Source organism: Mytilus trossulus, chromosome 14 (genome assembly GCF_036588685.1).
Source record: "Mytilus trossulus isolate FHL-02 chromosome 14, PNRI_Mtr1.1.1.hap1, whole genome shotgun sequence".
NCBI lineage: Eukaryota > Metazoa > Mollusca > Bivalvia > Mytilida > Mytilidae > Mytilus > Mytilus trossulus.
In genome coordinates, this window is record NC_086386.1 from 17,510,848 (window position 1) to 17,531,033 (window position 20,186).

The 20,186-nt window shown below is 30.1% G+C and overlaps 1 protein-coding gene across 1 annotated transcript in view; it reads left to right on the top strand.

Moving 5' to 3' along the window:
• LOC134696860 (uncharacterized) overlaps positions 1 to 19,961 on the top strand; it is a 28,148-nt gene extending 8,187 nt beyond the window's left edge. The window contains exons 9-17 of the mRNA XM_063558815.1: positions 3,601 to 3,670; positions 4,607 to 4,671; positions 5,267 to 5,333; positions 6,466 to 6,514; positions 8,261 to 8,329; positions 8,961 to 9,034; positions 9,515 to 9,666; positions 10,763 to 10,822; positions 19,245 to 19,961. Coding sequence (XP_063414885.1) covers positions 3,601 to 3,670; positions 4,607 to 4,671; positions 5,267 to 5,333; positions 6,466 to 6,514; positions 8,261 to 8,329; positions 8,961 to 9,034; positions 9,515 to 9,666; positions 10,763 to 10,822; positions 19,245 to 19,395 — 757 coding nt within the window. The 3' untranslated portion in view covers positions 19,396 to 19,961. The remainder of the gene's footprint in view (positions 1 to 3,600; positions 3,671 to 4,606; positions 4,672 to 5,266; positions 5,334 to 6,465; positions 6,515 to 8,260; positions 8,330 to 8,960; positions 9,035 to 9,514; positions 9,667 to 10,762; positions 10,823 to 19,244) is intronic.
• The last annotated feature ends 225 nt before the right edge of the window (positions 19,962 to 20,186 follow it).

Below are 20,186 nucleotides of genomic sequence, written 5' to 3' on the forward strand. Positions count from 1 at the left end.
TTAATTATATGAAGAAATAAAATCACGTGTTTTTTATCTGTTATGATCTGTTATTGATCTTTTATTATTTAAAATAAAATTGGATTGGCGCAATCCGTATTTTACTGCTCGTTAACAGTCCTCGGCGAAATATAAAAAGAAGTATTTCAACAATTCATACTATAGAATATTAAAATGAAATTATATCGTACAAGAAAGAAATATGTAAAAAAAAATGTGGATCGGATTTTTACGATCGACACATTTTCACAGAGGATCTCTACCAACGCCCATCAGGAACTGAACGACATGCATCCTGTTTTCATCTACCATTAATGTATAGTGTTGACTATGGAAGTATAAATAATGTCCAGGTTTATGTCCTCTGTTGACTGAGAAACGTATAAATAAAAGGCTGATGTTCGTTTATTCAGAAAAGGAATAAAATTTAGAATCCGGTAAATCAATTGTAAAAGGACCTTCTAGAGCCTCAATCTTAACGCACACAAATGTCAATCATTACAAAGCAAGTTTAAACCTTCAATTAATTTTCCGACGGTTATCCAGAGAGGTCACCTGAGTTTACTGTTACATGATACTATTTCCCGCCAAATAAAAATCTCGTGGACAAAATTGATGTCACTATTTTTAGCATTCAATATTGTGAGCGAAGTCAAGTTCAAGTTCAACCACGCACTGTTGATCACTGAGATGCGTGTCGTCTTCCCACGGCAATTAATTGTTTTAAAAATATTTAACTGTTCTAAATACAACACAAAAGTTTACATTCATTGTGCGTAAATGAATATTATGCAACGACAAGTTAATGCAGCTATAGAAGTATTCCTGTTGTAGCCGAAATGTATTATATCCTAAATTTATGCTAATCGTGAAGAGAAAATGCCGTAGACTTATTAAGCATAACGAATGGTGAATAGTATTTTCTTTTTTACTTGCATATACAAGTTTTAAGACACGTAATTTTCTTTAAACTCACTGCTCACATTTTATACCTTCAGCGTTAGTTTCCGTTTATTTTCACGCAAGTATGTCTCTTTTCGTAAGTTATATCAATTACCGATAAATAAAAAACGAGGTCATAATCAAGTATAGATTTTTTTTTATAAAACTTTAATGCAATTGAAAGCATTAACAACAACGTTTTGGATTTTAAAACTTTTATTTTGTAATCGTAAAATGGAAATGGCGTAGAATTATTAGCATGACAGATAGTGAATAATATTTTCTTTTTTACTTGTAGTATAAAAAACTTTGAGACGTGTATTTTTTCTTTAAACTGCCCTCATTTATTCAGCGTTAGTCTCCGTTTATTGTTGCACAATTATATCTCTTTTAGTAAATTAAATATTTATTTACTGATAAAAAAACGGAAGTCAAAATCAAAATATAGTTGTTTAAAAACTTGATTAAAATGTACAGTGTAATTGAAAGAATTAACAACAACGTTTTGCTTTTTATTTTAATCTTTCATTTGTTTCAAGCAATCAGATATAACCTGATAATCAATAGACAGGAAATACAATTGTTTAATTACATTAGAAATCTCACATACCTTGACTGTCGCGTGCCGGCATAGATCAGACGGATTAGGGCAATTAATTACCTGGAGTCACACCGCGTCACACCAGACTTGGAGAGATGTCGCTAATACTATAAACAAAAGGTAGCGGATTTACGCGGAAGTCGGAGGGAATACTCCCAAATTTCTCCGAGAATTTTGGGAGGGATGTCGGAGTTTCCTGGTGTTACACCAGGAAAAATATCGGAGTATGGAGTTTGGGATTACAAACTCCTTGGGCGTACTGTAATCTAGCTTCCCAGAGATTTGCATAATAAGTTTTGATGTTGCTTTTGTAACTAGTATATTCTAATACATCCACATAGATGGTTATTGGCTGAATATAAAATCCAGAGATATATATCATACTAATATTAACTATTAGAACCAACCACACAGTGTTTAGAAGTAATAGAACCAGTCTTAAATATTTTATTTAGACCCCATCAATTTTGAATACAGGATTGTAAAGGAATAATTCTCTAGTAACTTGACCAAAATAATACCAATTCTTTGTAGATAAAAGTTATTTTAGTAGCTAACATTCAAAATATTTTGATGTAAAAAGGGCAAGAATTGTTTACTGGTATACAAAAAACTTACGACCAGAATTGATCATAAGTCATGACCAATTCAGTATACTTATGATCAATCTAAGTCGTAAGTTTTTTGTGAAACTGGCTCCAGGCCTTTAAATCTAAAATTTCCAAATTTACTGAATGCATTAACCACTTGTAGAATGACTTATAAAAGTTACTGTTAGTCTGCATGTAAAGCTTTAGCTTGAATTATGTTGTATTATGTTTTTGTTGTTATTTACATATTGTACCATGTTTTAGGGCAACTCGGTATGTATGCATGTGAAACTTCATTTAGTGCTAGAATAAGAGGGTATATTTTGAAAATTGTTGTGTTCTTTTAATAGCTCTCGTTATATTAAGTAAACAAGTTATATACTGAAAAAACAATTCTTAAAGCTGTAATTACTTGATAATTTCATCACAAATATCAGCACTATACTTCTAAAATAACATTCAGATCAGTTGATAATAGACTCTTTTTATATTGTAGACATTTGACTTCTGGTTACTTAATTTATTCAACAGTTTAAGTTTGTAAGATTTTCTCGTACTCAAGAGTAGGGGCCACTTAAAGAATAAAAAAACAATCCGACAGTTGGCACAATTTTTTTATTATTTTTTTTTTGGGGGGGGGAGGAATTATGTTGTCATTACACGACAAAATCATTGGAAAACTAAAAATATTTCCCCCCATATTTCACTGATTCTGATTGTGCTTCTTTTAGTTGCTCTTACTTGACTGTAACAGTCTTTATGACAAAAAAAGATAACAGGTTGAAAAGAATATGCCAGAAGTCAAAAGTTGGTTATTTCAAAATACATTTTATTGATAACATCTGTGGGTAATTAATTTAACAGTGCATGCAAATACTATCTTAACCACATAACAATCATCAACTTTATTTATATTATGTGACACATGTGTAATAATCAATCTGAAACATCTTTTCCTTCTGTTATATTATGTAACAGACTAATAATTATTGTATAAATGCTGGTCTTCTGAATATATAAAAAGAATTAAAGACAAATTCTTGGAGGAGACAATATTCTATTCTAAACTTTTTTGTTTACAAAAGTTTTGTTTCAATACACTTCTCATTGCACAGTTCAGTTTATAATCTTCACTTTCACTTTTATAGTTTTATTCACAATTATCATTTAGGTAGAAATAGTTAGAAAAGCATAGTTGCTGTGTAGAAAAGGTTTCAAAAGTTAAAATTTCCTTTAATGGTGTTCATCAGTTTCCTTTACCTTTTACTCTTTTTTTTAAATTTAGTAACATATGATTGCAGTTGTTGCCTTTGATATTGAAAGTAGGTAATAGAGAAATCTTTTCGCTTTTGCATACACTAAAGAAAACATCTTCTTCGTTTCCATTCCATAAGGGAGGGAACTATAGTTATAACTATTCCATATTGATTTTGTTATTATCAGTTGCTATATAATTTCTCTTTCCAGAATTCATCCAAAGAAGATGTCTATAGTTGGTCTTCCATTTTTTATATGTATTGCTATTTATTGTTATGAAGTAAGTTTTAAGTTGATCATTTAAAGTATAATTATTCCAAACTCTATAGGAATAGGATCTATATTTCATTCACATTGTCTGTTCATTCACCCAACAAATATTTGTTAACACTTTTCTCACGTATTGCTAAACAAAATGACTTCATTTTAGTTAGCAGTTTGGAAGTGATGAGTTGTTAAGTGTGAGAGCTTTTATAATTTTTGGAACTTACTCATTGTTTTCAGATACTTTAATGCCACTGGACATTAAGCAACCAACAATCAATCAATCAATCAGATACTTTGAATACACAATGATGTATGCTTAGATTAACAAGATTTTTTAAAAGCTGGTTATACATACAATACAAAATAAGCTCTGTAGACCTTTTATCCGACATCAATAATGCACAGAACCACAACACATGCATTTTTGTTCTGTCATACTAAAAGGTTGCCCATACACAGTTCTATAAATAATCTGGTTTTTTTTGTAGAATGGCTTATTATATTAGTCTTAAATTCGAGCTACAGTTTATTTATTTATTGGTTTTATACAACTCACATTAAGCTCTAGAAATTTTAGACACATAAAAAAGATTCAAATTCAATTCAAAGGGAAATAACTCAACAATAAAAAACAAAACAGTTGCAGCCAGCAGATTTATTAATGTCACATAATAAATGAAACCAGGCAAATGATTTATTTATTCTAGAAATATTGTAAACAATTTTCATAATCAGAGATGAAAATGTTTTACAGATATTGATTGCATAGTTGTATTTAATGAGATAATTTCTTTTAAACAAAGTTTTTTTCTCTATAAAACTTATAGCTTTCAATTTTAACTTATTTTTTCGTCTTTCATGCTTTACTACTTTGATATTTACTAAACATTATTCAGAATTTTGACTTTGTTAACTTTGTTTTAATATCTTACATTTTGTTTATTTTCAGGGTGCTGGTATGATTTTATCATTAGAATCTTCTTTAGCGAAGGAAGTTAGGAAACAATTTAAAACGTGAGTTTATATTAATAGTTAACATTTTAATGTTCAGATTACCTAAAGAACATGTATTTTATAGGCTTGTTACTGCATGTTGGGTCTTTGAAGGTATTTTGTTGTTTCATTTGAATCAATAATGATTGGGTTTTTTGATAACCTTTTTATTGAAATGAGGTTTTCAAAAAAAAATATGGTCAATGGACAAAAATAACTCTTTATACAATTGATGAACAGAATTGTAGAATACAATAAAAGGCATTTTGATTGCCACTTTGAGCATATTATCCATAGTAATACAAAAGAAAAAGAAAAACATTTGATTTTGAAAAAAAGAAAAATATTACATTTGCCCTTTTGTAAAGAAATGAGAATAACTTAATGAAAAGAAGGAAAACTACCATGTACTTGGATAATAAACAAAAATTTAGGGGAAAATCAAAAACAGTTTTATTTTTGTTCCTTTATATTATTACCCTGGAAATGACTTGTAAAAGAAATTGTAGTTTGCTTATTTTGTTGCAAATATTTACCTTTCACATTGTTTGCAGTACTTTTACCTCTACTAATTCTTAACAAGTATTGAGAAATAAATTTTGTCTCTCTTTTTCAGGTATTTTATATTTACAATGTTTATAGTAACATTTTTGTACATATCATTTGGATCAGCTGGCTATTTGGTATGTAGTTTTATTCTTACTTTAAGCTGTTATATCTTTTTTGGGGCTATTTCATTTAAATTGATATGAGAGGGCTGGAAGGGAATCCCAATATTCAACCTGTACCAATTTACTTGGGTTATTTTCTTTTTATCAAATGGATTTGCAACCAGACATTACACATGCCTTTGAATGAAACTTTTGGACCCTCCAACAATTATTTGAATGTACTAGTTCTTATTAGACCTAGAGTAGTTAAGAGGGAATCGTTATTTTTTTAGCATCCATGAAAATTTGAATCTCTAAGACGAAAGATTATATAAATATTTAGGTATACATCAGTTTGTCAGTAACCCAACCACGCAACAACACTAAACAATATTTTAAATTATTTATTATTTTTATAATGACCATTTATTAAAATGAATCTTTTGCATGTTAAATTAGAATTACTAATAATTGACTGCATATAACTTTGTGTAATTTGAATAAGGGTATGAGTGAAAAGAAACTTACATACTTGTCCAAAGGTAAACACACAGCATTATATACAGTTATAGAAAAGAAAGGATATTGGGTATTCTTCCTTAACACAGCACAAAAGATAAAGAGTGGAAGTACAGAGCTTTTGTTGCTGTTTTTCATCTCAAAATCACAGTGAGGCTTTCAACCGTTTGACTGAAATTCTTTGCAAACATGAATATCAAGCAAAAACTGTGAATTGAAGAACAAACCCATGGTGTAATATCAATAACTGTAATCTTTTTATATAGATTTCTGAATATTTTCAAATCATGTGCAGAAAAACTCTAGTGAATTTGAAAGCAAATAGTTATCAAAAGTACCAGGATTATAATTTTATACGCCAGACGCACGTTTCGTCTACATAAGACTCATCAGTGACGCTCAGATCAAAATAGTTAAAAAGCCAAAACAAATACAAAGTTGAGGAGCATTGAGGACCCAAAATTCCCAAAAGTTGTGCCAAATACGGCTAAGGTAATCTACTCCTGGAGTAAGAAAATCCTTAGTTTTTTCGAAAAATTCAATGTTTTGTAAACAGAAAATTTATAAGTCTGTTAATTATAATTGATAAATGCATACATTTTATATTTTGAGGAATTGTTTTTACTTATTTCATATTAATTTTCAGTCATTTGGTCCACAAACAGATGAAATCATAACATTAAATCTACCAAAAGGTTAGTATTTGTACTTTGTAGGCCATAGTATATGCAATGGAGTTTTGTCCCTTTGATCTTATAATTTTGACCTAAATTTACTTCTGCAACTTTTGTCATCAAAATTCCTCTATGATTACACTACACAATTTTATGAAACTTTAAAGTTAATGAAGAAATTATATTTTGATGTGCAAGATTTTTCATATTTACTTTTTTTCAGTTAGAAGTCTTTGAACTTGGTTAGATTTTTTTTGCCCAATGATAATGTGGGGGCGTGGGGTAAATGAAAGTGCTCTTAAAGGTTCTTTAATTTTGAAGAAAAAAAATTACAGAAATTATAAAGATGAAATGAATCAATTTAAGACATGAAATCAGTTTGAAAATGTCTAGGTGCATATGTAGGTGTTCAGTGAAAGGGATTTCATGGTTCAGTGAATCATAAACCAATAACACAGTGTATCAAAATAATGTGGGTGTTCTAAAATTGCAGTATTTTATTAAAATTCTATGGGAGATTTATATTTTTAAATGTTTTCAGATAATAAAGTTCTACATGTACTTGTCAATAACAAAGTCAGACATGAAGTTATACATGCATTTTATAGAAAATCTATAGAATTTATCCAATTATAAATACAGCTATGCTGAAGTGTACCTTACTTTCTTCATTTGCGTATTCTTTTCAGTACATAGAAGTTAAATACTGTACACAGAGTACATTTAACAATTAAGATATCTTTCTTATTTTGGCTGCTTTGTCTTCAATATAAACCCCCAAAAAATCATTGTATTATATTTAAAGTTATTTTTTTCAATGCACTTATCTCTAAAACAGGCATTGACAGATAAAAATTTCAGTACCAAATTTATATTTTTTTCATGTCGACTGTTTTCCAAAATTAAGATTGCAAGGCAGGGTTTGGGATTAAAGGGTATAATAAGCAAGAAATGTAAATATTGATTCTGGTATGTTTGTTTACATCTGCGATGTTTGTAATTGAATTTGTAAAAGGTGCCCATGTTTTTTTTCAATTTAGTTTGCCAATTTAAACTAATATGTATTAAAACCTAATGCATCTGTACAAATTTTTCATTCCTTTTCCTTATCATAGCACTGTATAACGAAAAACTGGAATCTGCTTGTTGACAATGCAATAAAAAAGTAAAATAGTCAGCCTGGAACCAGCTTACACATACAATTTATAAACCACAAAACAAAACTGGTTATTCATTTCTTTTTGGGTTCATACTGATACATGTGTTTAATTTTAGCTAAAGATCCTTCAACCGGTAATGTGATGAATAATATCTTACAGTATTATACTTTTAGTTTCATAGTCATAATCTTTAGTTACATCTATAAAGTACAGATAAGCACTCTCACACCCTAATTGTTTGTGATGGACACATTCTATTCTTATATCTGGTTAATCAAACACCACTTTTTCAATTGTTTTTCTTGTGATTTTGGTTTATGTAACTAGAATCATTTAACAAGTATTTTCAATTTCTAAATATATTTTGTATGAAAATAACACAAACGATGACACACTCTTTGAAATTAGTCATTTTCAACATGTAAAAAACTATTTTGTTTCTGAATTCCCAGGGAAGAGGGGTTATGCAATTAATCAGTCTGGACTTCACAAGATTGATTAGGGAATTATAAATATTGCTAACGTTTCTTCTTTTTCATTTGATTTGTTAGATTTTGCTGTCATTGTTAAATCTTTACTTTGTACAGCATTATTTTTTCTTTTTTAGGTGATTCGTTAGATTTTGCTGTCATTGTTAAATCTTTACTATGTCTAGCATTATTTTTTACATATCCAGGTAAGTTCTCTCATTAACTGACATATTTTTGTGAAACACCTAAGAGTAAAACAAAATAGACTTCATAATTTCACAAAGAAAATCATTTCTAATACAATTTATTCATGAACCCACAGACTTCCTTTTAATGCATTAAATGTTGAGACAATGTAAGAAGCACTTCTAAACAGCCAAAGCTTTGTGTTGAAGACCGTACCTTGTCCTACAATGGTTTACTTCTATAAATTGATGTCAATATAATGGAATTTTATACGACTGTCATACAAGTGAGAGGTTTAGCTAGCTTTAATACCAGGTTTAATCCACCATTTTCTACATAAGAAAATACCTGTACTTAGTCTGGAATATGACAGTTGTTATACATTCGTTTGATGTGTTGGAGCTTCAAATTTTTCCATTCAAATATAGACTTTCTGTTTTGGATTTTCCTAAGAGCTTGGTATTTTTGTTATTTTACTTTTTAAAAGAAAAAAAAATATACATAAAATTAACTTGAACTGTTAATACATCTCTTTTGTCTTCCCAGTCTTCAATTGAAGACTTTGTGACTATATATGATAGATATTTTATATGTACTAAAACTTTGTACTAAATTGACACAAATATAACTATGTTTTACATTAATTTTCAGTAATGATGTTCCCTGTGATGAAAATTTTAGAAGGTTATTTAATGTCAAATCCAGAAAAACATATATGGAGAGGTGTAAGTATCATTTAGTAGTCAGTATGGAGCAGGTAGTGTTCACTTCCCTCAATTTCATTACCACATCTGAACAAGTTGTTTGTATTAGCCTGTTAAATATTTATGGTCTTATGGAAGCAAGTTCTCTCAAGTATAGTTTGAAGGCACAGTCCATCCCCTAACCTGGAACAGGGATGTTACAACAAAATAACAAACTAAAAAAATAGTTTATTTGTCTCTTCTTTTAAGGTTGAATTCAATTATGATGTCAGTTTTCTCCCGCTATTGTCTTGAACATGCATGAAATAATTTGCTACTGGCTGGACAACAAGCAATTCTTTCAGAAAAATGCTTTAATTTGTTTCATGTACTATCAAAATAACATTAGCAAAAAAAGATTCCTCTACTTCTTAATAGATAGAGCATATCAATCTTATAGTACGATTTTCATTGAAAAGAATACAATAATTAATTTAACCAATATTTTTTTTTTTTTTTCAGAATGCTTTACGTGTTATTATGGTATTAATCACAGGAATGGTAGTTATGGTTATTCCAAACTTTGCTACCCTCATGGCATTAGTAGGAGCTACCTGTTGTACCATGTTAGCTTTTGTTTTACCAGGACTATTCCATATGACTATTTTTAAAGGGTAAGTCAGGATTAAAATCATTTTATTTATTGTATTTCAATTTGGGGTGTGAACCATGAAATTACCCATAGTACTTTAAATTGTGAAATGGTGAATTTTGGCATATTATATTTAGATATTGTATTTAAATCATTCAGATAATGCATTACAATTCTACAATCATCATCATAAAAAAATGAAAATACTCATTTAAGGTGGTACCCAACACTTTAACTTAAATTAATTTGGCTCGTTTAATTTTCTAAAAACTTTGACAAAGTATTTACTTTGACCCTTTGACAAAAATATTGAAATATTAAAAAGTTTGAACCAACCGTTTTATCAAAAAAAATACACTGGTTATATAGCAGTTTGACAAACACTAATTTTGATCATTTAGAAGCTTAATATTCCCTTTAAATAACAACACATCGTAATTAAAACTTTTAGTTGATTTTACAGAGTAATCTCCCTGTAGTGTAAGGTACCACCTTAATAAACTTTTTATTTGTTTTATTTGGATACAGTTTAAAAATTAGTAATTATCAGACAGTAACCCAGCAAACACAAATTAACTAGAATACATGCTTTGTGATTGCTTTTAGTCTTTACACCTTTGGAGGTGCCAAGACTTCAAAATCCCTATCTGTTTAACCAAATTTTGCAATTTTCATACTTTAATCTCATTATTATGCCCCACCTAGGATAGTAGAGGGGCATTATGTTTTCTGGTCTGTCCCGTTTCAGGTTGAAGTTTTGGGTCCAGGTAGTTTTTGTTGAAGTTGAAGTCCAATCAAAATGAAACTTAGTACACATGTGCCCTATAATATGATCTTTCTAATTTTGATGCCAAATTAGTGTTTTGACCCCAGTTTCACGGTTCACTGAACATAGAAAAGGATAGTGCAAATGGGGCATCCATGTACTATGGACACATTCTTGTTTTACCTTAATTTTACATCATATTTGAAAATATGTCTCAAAATGGTCTAAATATAATTCTCTTTCACCATTTTTTTTCATGTTAATTCATTGGCTACTATCATATTAAAGCTGAAAGTACCCTAACATACTCCTTTAGTTTAGGTTATAAAAAAATGTTTTTCTTGTATTTCAGATCATTAACTATATACGAGGTCATTATAGACTGGACCCTTATGTTTATTGGAATTGTAGGGTAAGTTTTCTGTTTATAATGAGCAGGTCACCATAAGGCCGCACTCACACCAACAAAGTCGAAAGGGATTAATATAAGTTGCAACAACTTGTTCCCAATCCATTATAAATAAATATATATAAATTTAACTAAGTCACTATAAAGCAGAATTCATGAAATAAAGATTCTACTGGAAATTTGAATATTTTTGCAGGCTGTTAATTTTTACGAATGTAATGCATGAACTTTGGTTGGTATAAACTGTTCACTGATAGAGTCATTTCATGCATTTGTTAATATTAACACAAGCTACCATAAAATTGAAATGTCCAAAACTGCTGGTTGAATGCTTCTGAGAGTTTAGTCATTGAATTATGTTTCTAATTGATAAGAAATACACTAGAATAACTCCATACAATTCCATATTTACAGTAAATGACAGTTCTTCAACCATATGGGTCCTTTTTAACTTTGCATCAATCATCTTTAGGATGGGTAGTTTAAATAAAATGTTCAATTATCCACCCCTCTTAACCATCATGGCCCTCAATAGTAAACACAGGTAGACCAAAGGAGTAAAATGCAAGTAGTTTTTATCATCAAGAAAACTGGTCTGGATAGAAATAATGATAGCTGTGCAAAACATTTACAGAAACTAAAGATCTACTTAAAAGCAATTTCTACAGAAATTGTTAGACATTGCAGAGTGGTTGCAGCAGTAGATCTACAGAAATCACTAGACTGTCAACACTGATGTTGTGAAATCAAACCAAGCATGTAGTAGATTGGTTCCACTTTAACTGTAATCGACTAGGATTGCTGGTTTTACTGCCTAAGTTCATGGTCTTCTGTTGGCACCACCAGCTTCCTCCACCAATAACAACTGGCTATAATGATATATCACAAAATGCTGAAAGTGGATTAATACACCAACAAACATAATACACCAACAAACAATAAATTAATCTTATTTGAGTTATTCCCATTAAATATGTGAAAAACAGCGGTCTGACTCTACCAAAACTCCCAGAAAGAACCCCACCTTGCCCAACTCATACCTGTCCTAATCTTACTCCAACCTGACTCGCCTAGCTTTTAGAGCCAATCATTTTCAGGGCTTTGTTATATTGCCCCAAAATTGTAGTATAGATAGAAACTGTAAAAGCAAAAATGATATGAGAAAATGATCTACAAATGAGTCAACATTTCAAAGCTAATAAGAGATTTTGTCCTTGAATGATAAATTTTACCAGTGGTGTGTTGTGTGCTAAAATAGTAAAATGATAAAAAAAAAATGAATCTGAAATCACCCCCCAAATCTTTATTTAATATTCTTTTCCACTGTATTAATGTTATGCAAAAATGCAAGATGAGCAATACAGGCTCGAGTCCTTGAAGGAAGTACACCACTAATTCATGGTCCCATTGCTTTCTATGTTAAATTCCTCCGTTTCAAGCAGGCACACCTCTTTTATTTTAAGTTCAAATAAAGTGGCAATCATTGCATTTCAAAGCAACACTTTATGGTATGGTGTCTTGTACTGAAAAAATCAACATACCTTACATGGCATATAAGAAAGAACTGGTTCCCGGAACTTCAGATGTACCAAAACAGGTACTTCAGATCTGACAAACAGACAAAATGTACCCTCTTTTTAAAATTTTGTGCAGTTTTTTTAATATTCAAAATTTAAAGTTCAAAAGTGTTCTACAATGATCACCAGTCCTTCAGCTTTCATTTTTTACCTAAATATTCTACATATTTTGAAAGTTACACTCATGCATAGGAACTATTTTGTGTTAAATATGTACTACTTTCTGGTATGTGCTTTCTAGCCGGGCCTGAATTAGTGGTGTTACACCTGAAGCCTTTATTTATTGGTGGTTAGAATACACTGTTCTTTATTTCTGCAGAATTGAAAGCTGTAGAAAGGATATTGATGGAAGCAAAATTAGATGTCATTTTCAGAGTATTGCACATGTACATGCTCTTGTATATGATATACAAATGTGGCTTAATACCAAATATATGATTATATGATTTAGGCCTTACAAGCACATTACCATATTCAAGGGCCATGTCTTCTGTAAAAATTGCAGAAAAATCCTCAAATAACTCAATCTTTCACATTCAATGATAAGTCTAATAACAAACTATAGGATCAATTGATTCAGATATTACTGAAAAAGTGCCCAAACACACATTTGGAAATTAATCTCAAATTGTCAAAGGGTCGCAATTTTGGCCAAAATTTCTCAATGGAATTAAAATGAAAGTAAACTTATTCTGTAATTTTGGTGCAAGTTTCTTTAAATTCAGAAATTGTTGCATGCATTTATTAATGCGATTTGGTCATTTTAGACTAAAATGATATTTTAATTTTTGCGATATTAAAAAAGAACATATACAGAAGATAGTGTGATAAATTAAGGTTGACAAACTTGAATATGAATAGCAAATGGGCCTCTGTTTATAAAGCCCCTTTAAATTTGACAAATATTTATTATAGATGACAAACAATTTTACATTGAATGCTTTAAATAGTAGGTAGCACTATGAGAAGCAATTATGAATAAACTTTGTTCTAATATTTATTCTTTAGGTGTTGCCTTTTGTATGGATTGTCATTTTATAAACATCATCTATCCATTTAACTTATGGTAGTTCGAGAAAGGGACTGACACATGACATGATACATATACTCACAACAATTATGTAATATGAGCTTTATTGATAGCTTACATAGTTTAGATTTACAGCAGAAACTATCCTATGTAGGTACAAGGCACATAGATATGTTATAGTCAGTGACATCTATTATTACTTAGCATATTGTTGTTTAGAGAAAGTAACATATTTATTTCAGTTTGTATTATATTTTCTATTAATTGACCAAGGATGACCTACATTACACTATTTGTTTTCTTAAGAGCTTTAAACTTTAAAGACTTTTATAAAAGCATGAAAAACCACTACCATAACATTAATGTTTTCACTGATGTAGTTGACAAGTTTTATATGGGAACTGTTAAAGGACAAAACCTTTTTTATGATAAATAATGTAGGACTAATAACTTTTTCGTTTTTGTCACTTACATTCAGTCGTGGTTTAAACATTTTAAGAAGTTGAAATAAATAATGCACAAAACATGTCAGTTACATCAGATAACTTATGTTGTTGTCATAAATCTGTGCATATATTCCTTTATTACTTCCACACATATGTTACAGAGATACTTTAGGACAAGCAATTTAGATGTTTTTAAAAGGTGCATATAAACTTCACATGTATAGATGAATAAAATCTATACCATTACATTTGAGATCACCCCTGCTTTAAGTGCAGTTTGGGTTGCTCATGCAGTCTTTTGATTTTCATGTAGTGTTTTTTGGACTCATATGTTTGTTGATTGTTGTCGTTTCTTTTTTTGTGTCATGACATTGTCAGTTTATATTTTTACTTATAAGTTTTGAATGTCCCTTAAGCTTTTATATTATTTGCCTCTTTTTTTAAGGTGTTTATGAAACGAACATCTGTTGAGATTCATACATATTATACATCTTCTATATATATGTTTCTCTAATTCCCACCTGCTTAATGTACAGTTTATATGCGTCTTAACAAATTCTAGTTCTCTCCATGCACTACAGCTTCCTCCAATAACAAAAACTAAACACCACAAAATAGCACAGAAGAAAGTGGAGTTAAATACCAATCAACAATTTCATTCTAACCTGATCAATGTATATTTGAATGCATCTCAAAAAGTGTACCGCTTTTGAGATGTACATCCTAAAAATAGTTTATCAAATTATTCCTTGATAGTTGTAATAATCTGTAGATGTATTTATTACACATTTGAAGTAATTAACATAGTTGATATTATATGTTGTGAAAAGTCATATTTATCATATTTATCATATTTAATATTGTGTGGTCCAAAAACAAGGTCATGAATATGTTGGGAGATGTTTTGTAAACCACACTGTTACTTTTTATATGCATGCTCTGATTAATTCTTTTAATGAACTGAAAACATGTAGTATCATTTAAATTAGATTTTAGTCTAAGGATCATCAAATATAGTTCATTTTCAACTCACATATAGATTTGGCATTAACTTAAGAGCCCTCAGTATTTTTGGTTTATGACTGAACAGTTTTAAGTAATGCCTAATATCATGATTTGTTTTTTTTTCGTTACATTCCTAGTTCTAAAACCCTTGCTACTTTTTTGTTTGGGTAAATTGGAGGGGGGGGGGGGTCTTGATTAAAACAAATATAATTTTCAGGAAAGGTTGTGGTATGAAGTGCTTCTTATTTGCTCCTAGAATACTTTATCAACAAAGTATTCTAAGTCTGTAAGTTTGACTTTGTCTTGTGTATTTTTTAACAGACTTCCTTCAAAAATATTCAGTCAAAATGTAAAAAATTGGTAAATGTCACTTGTAACAAATACACACTATACCAGTCTAATGATACACCATAGTGCCTGTACACTTATCTGGTGTTGATTTACTTCTTCCTTGCAACCCTGTTCTAGTGTTGGAAGAAATGTTTGTGTCAGGAGCACAGCCCTGTTTATCAACACCATATTAATCTGAAATTTATACATGTGTGAAGTACCAATTCAAAAATGCAAATGCCATAGGCAGAGGTTATGTTACAACTTTGGAATGGGAAGTTGATAATGGGAAATATATTCATTTGTAAAGTACCAATTCAAAAAGTAAAATACCATACAGTATGGGAAGTTGATAATGAGAAAGATATTAATGTGTAAAGTACCAATTTAAAAACTTAGATACCATACAGTGGTGCAGAGGTTATGTTACTGCTTAGGAATGGGAAGTTGATGATGGGAAAGATATTCATGTGTAAAGTACGAATTCAAAAAGTTAAATACCAACAGTGGGGCAGAGGTTATGTTACTGCTTAGGAATGGGAAGTTGATGATGGGAAAGATATTCATGTGTAAAGTACGAATTCAAAAAGTTAAATACCATACAGTGGGGAAGAGGATATGTTACTGCTTAGGAATGGGAAGTTAATAATGGGAAAGATATACATGTGTATAGTACCAATTCAAAAAGGCATATGCCATGAAGTGGGGTGGTGGTAATGATTGCTTGGGAATTGCAACTTCATCAAAAACTACCTTGACCAAAAACTTTAAACCTGGAGCTGGACGGACGAATGAACAAATGCATGAACAAACTGACGCACATACCAGAAAACATAATGCCCATAAATGGGGCATATAAAATTGCCAATGTCAAATCTATAATTGATTTGCAAATGAACTATATTTGATGGACCTTAGACTTAGATTTAATTTAAATGATGTTTCGTGGTTTTAGTTCATGAAAAGAGTTTATCAGAGCATACATATATAATGTAACAGAATGGTTTACAAAACGTCTCCCTACTTATTTGTGACCTTGTTGTTGGACCACAAAATATCAAATATGATTGATATAACACTTCACAACATATCAACCATGTTAATTCCTTCAAATGTGTATTAAATCCATCTATAAACTATTATAAATTTTAAAGAATAACTTGATCAGTTTATTTTAAATTTGCATCTTTTAAATGCATGGAATTACCCTGTAACTTCTCTTGTGGAGATGCAATAAACCGTACATTGTTCATGTAAGAATCAGATAGATTGATTGGTGTTGAACACGGGTTTCTACTGTGCTATTTAGAGGAGTTACATTTTTATTATTGGAGGAAACTGTAGTGCCTGGAGAGAAATGGAATTGTTAGGATGCCTATTAACTGGGGATGATCTCAGATGTGATGGTATAAAGTTTTTTTATCCATCTTTACATGTAGAGTTTATAGGCATCTTTTTAAAACTTAAAAATTGCTTGTACTTAAATATCTCTGTAACATATGAGTGAAAACAGGGGCAAAAGATACCAGAGGGACATTCAAATAAAGGAATATACACACAGATTTATGACAACAACATAGGTTATCTGATGTAACTGACATGTTTTGTGCATTATTTATTCCAACTTCTTAAAATGATTAACACACTACTGAATGTAAGTGACAAAAATGAAAATTTATTATACTCCAACAGTATTTATCACAACAAAGTTTTGTCCTTTATAAGTTCCTGTATAAAACTTCTCAACTGTGATAACATTAAAGTTACGGTAGTGGTTTTTCATGTGTTTACAAAAATGATTAAAAAGTTTAAAGCTCTTAAGAAAATAAATAGTGCAATGTAGGTAATCCTTGGTCAATTATTAAAAGATACATTACAAGCTTAGATAAAATATATTACTTTTTCTAAACAACAATATGCTAGGTAATAATGTTTTCCCCACTTTTAAGCATTAATGAATAGAAATCTAGATGTCACTGATGTTAACACATCTATGTGCCTTGTACCTACATACAATAGTTTCTGCTGTATATCTAAACTATGTTAGCTATTAATTAAACTCAAATTACGTAATTATTGTGAGTACATGTATCATGTCATGTGTCAGTCCCTTTCCTGAATGGCAAAAATATTCATGTGTAAAGTACAAATTCAAAAAGGCAAATGCCATACAGTGAGGCGGAGGTTATGTTACTGCTTAGGAATGGGAAGTTGATAATGGGAAAGAAATGAATGTGTGAAGTACCAATTCAAAAAGGCAAAGGCCATATAGTGAGGCAGAGTAAGGTTTCTGCTTAGGAATAGGAAGTTGCCATGTTTGTTCAACTTCTAAGAACATCCTCTATGTCTTTACTATACAAATTGTCAGAGTTGAAATTGAAAAAAAACAAAACTTTTCAGAATTTATTTGTTTGAAATCTATAGAGAATTATTTTAATGATTGTGTAATTAGATAAGCACTATATTGATAATTTAAATGTTAGAATAGGAAAAATGTTATTTAATACTTTAATGCATGTATTAACCTTGATGAAAAAGGATATTTAGACTTGGTGAACCAATAAGGGATACTTTGTTTACTTAGAAAGCATGTCAAGGAAAATATGTGAAAAGTATATAAAATTACTTCAGTTAAAAAGGATGATAAGTTACAGGTAAAAATTGTCAGGTAATTTTATAAATCTTTCCTTATAATCAGAGCAGATATTTTTGTACTTTTAACAACTACCTTTTTTAATGGGATTATTTCAAAAACATTGATGCAAATGAAAAAGTTATGAGTAATAAATCTTGATTTAAGACTAATAACATCAATAGAAATAAATTCACACTCAAAATTTGCAGAAGAATGTTTGTTTAGATAAGTACTTTAAATGGTTTTTTTAGAATTAGTTGATGTTTGTTGCTAAGATGGGTAAATTCCTTGGGTCACTTGGTTCATTTTATTTGATATGATGAGCTCTCAGTTATACATTACATGTAGGTCTTCATATCAGTAATATCAGTAATATGTTTTTTAAAAGGGTAGATTTCCCAGTTATTAAATGGAACATCTTCACCTTCTTGGTACAACTGGCCAGCGGATTAAATTCCAATTAGACCTAAAAATTAAGCAACTTTCAAATTTATTTGTTGATGCTGCCATTAATTTTTTTTATCACAATAACTATATACTGATAAATCCTTCATCTGTAGAAAAGAGTGTTTTGAACAAATTTACATATTTTGTTCTTTTTTTTGTCACCCAATTTTCAAATAACAAACGTAGAAAAAAAGTACCTAAGTCGACTGCTTTTTCATTTTTATAAGTGAAGAAAAACAGATCCTTACTCTTCTCTTTATCATCTATATATATTTGACAGAATGCCATGTTATTTATAGGATTAAGTACTCCTACAGTTACTCTTGGTGAGATTTGTAGTTGACCAGTTCCAAGTCAATTGTCTGCTGCTCTGATCCACAAATTTCTTTTTCCAGTGAAAGCAAATTTTTTCTCCCTTCATCCCCATCAGTCTTCTATCGAGTTCTATGATGAAGGTTTAGATTTATTTATTGTCATCTACAAAGTGCATGAAATATTATAGATAACAATGATCTTTCTAGTGTGATCACAATTGGAAGGACTTTTTTCATTCATGTTTTCTTAAAATGTTACTTTTATGTTCTTTGTTGAAACAGTTATTTGTTTTTATCCTGATTAAGATTATGTTGTCTGTTGTATCCTAATTTTTGACGTTTCTACCTATTATGTTTGTTTTTCTCACACATTAAGGAAATTCTATGAGACTGTTTTACAAGTGAGAGGTTTAGCTAGCTATAAAACCAGGTTAAATACATAATTTTCTACATTAGGAAATGCCTTACCAAGTCAGGAATATGACAGTTGTTTTCCATTCTTTAGAGCTGTTTGAGCTAATCATTTTGCCATTTTATAAAGGACTTTCGTTTTGATTTCCCTGGGAGTTTGGTATTTTTAAAAAAAAAATTAACTTTTAATTATTGAATGTAGTGAAAGATAATTTTATTTTATATTTTAGGGCTATTATTGGAACCATAGATGCCTTTAAAAGACTCAGCAATGCACCTTCTGATGAAGTAGTGTTACCAGCAAATTTGACTGCAACAGTTGGACATATTGTATCTAATATTATGGGTAACATTACAACTGTCAAATCACCATCACCATAATTCATTTTACAAGGATCATCGTATGCTTTCTGGGAACAGTATAGTGAATAGTCATTGTTTATTAATAATTGTAGTATTATATAGGTTTGTATGACCAAAGTCTTTCGTCGTGACAGATTCGAAAGTGAGTCTGATGTTTTCAGGTGGAGGTAATTTCACAGGACAGTGGCAAGTTTAGTATTGTAAATTTAGAAATTATAATGATGCTTTAATTGAGATGAATATTGCAACAGAACATTTGTATCTTTATTTGCATAAGTCATGTTAATTGGTTATGTTCTATCTTGATATGACTTTAAAGTCAGTTCAGTGCATTACTTTCTGAATTTAGAGAAAGAAAAAAGCATGGGTACAATATTACTTCTGTGAAGTCTGTTAACTCATTATCTCTAGCAGTTGCACTAGGCAAGAATATATAAAGCTAGCGCTTGTCTTTCATCGGAACATTATTATTTTGCAAACATTATTGTCTTGTTTTGTTATAAATTTTTTGGCCTGATAGAAGATTTAAACAACTGGATGGATTTATTTAACAATTTATTAGAAGCTGTTTTACAGTGGTGTGCATTATACAGGCTATTTTCCATTATGCTTAATTGAATTAAGCTGATGTTTTGTTCGTAAATATTCAATCAGGAGTTAAAGCTGGGACCAATAGAAATGTATTCATGTATTAGATTCTTATTAGATTGAAGATCTAGTACTAGGTTGGTTTGTGGAACTTAGCACTAGATGAGGTACTTTCTTGTTTTCCCAAACTATCTACTTTTAGTAGTAACCATTTTAGAGTT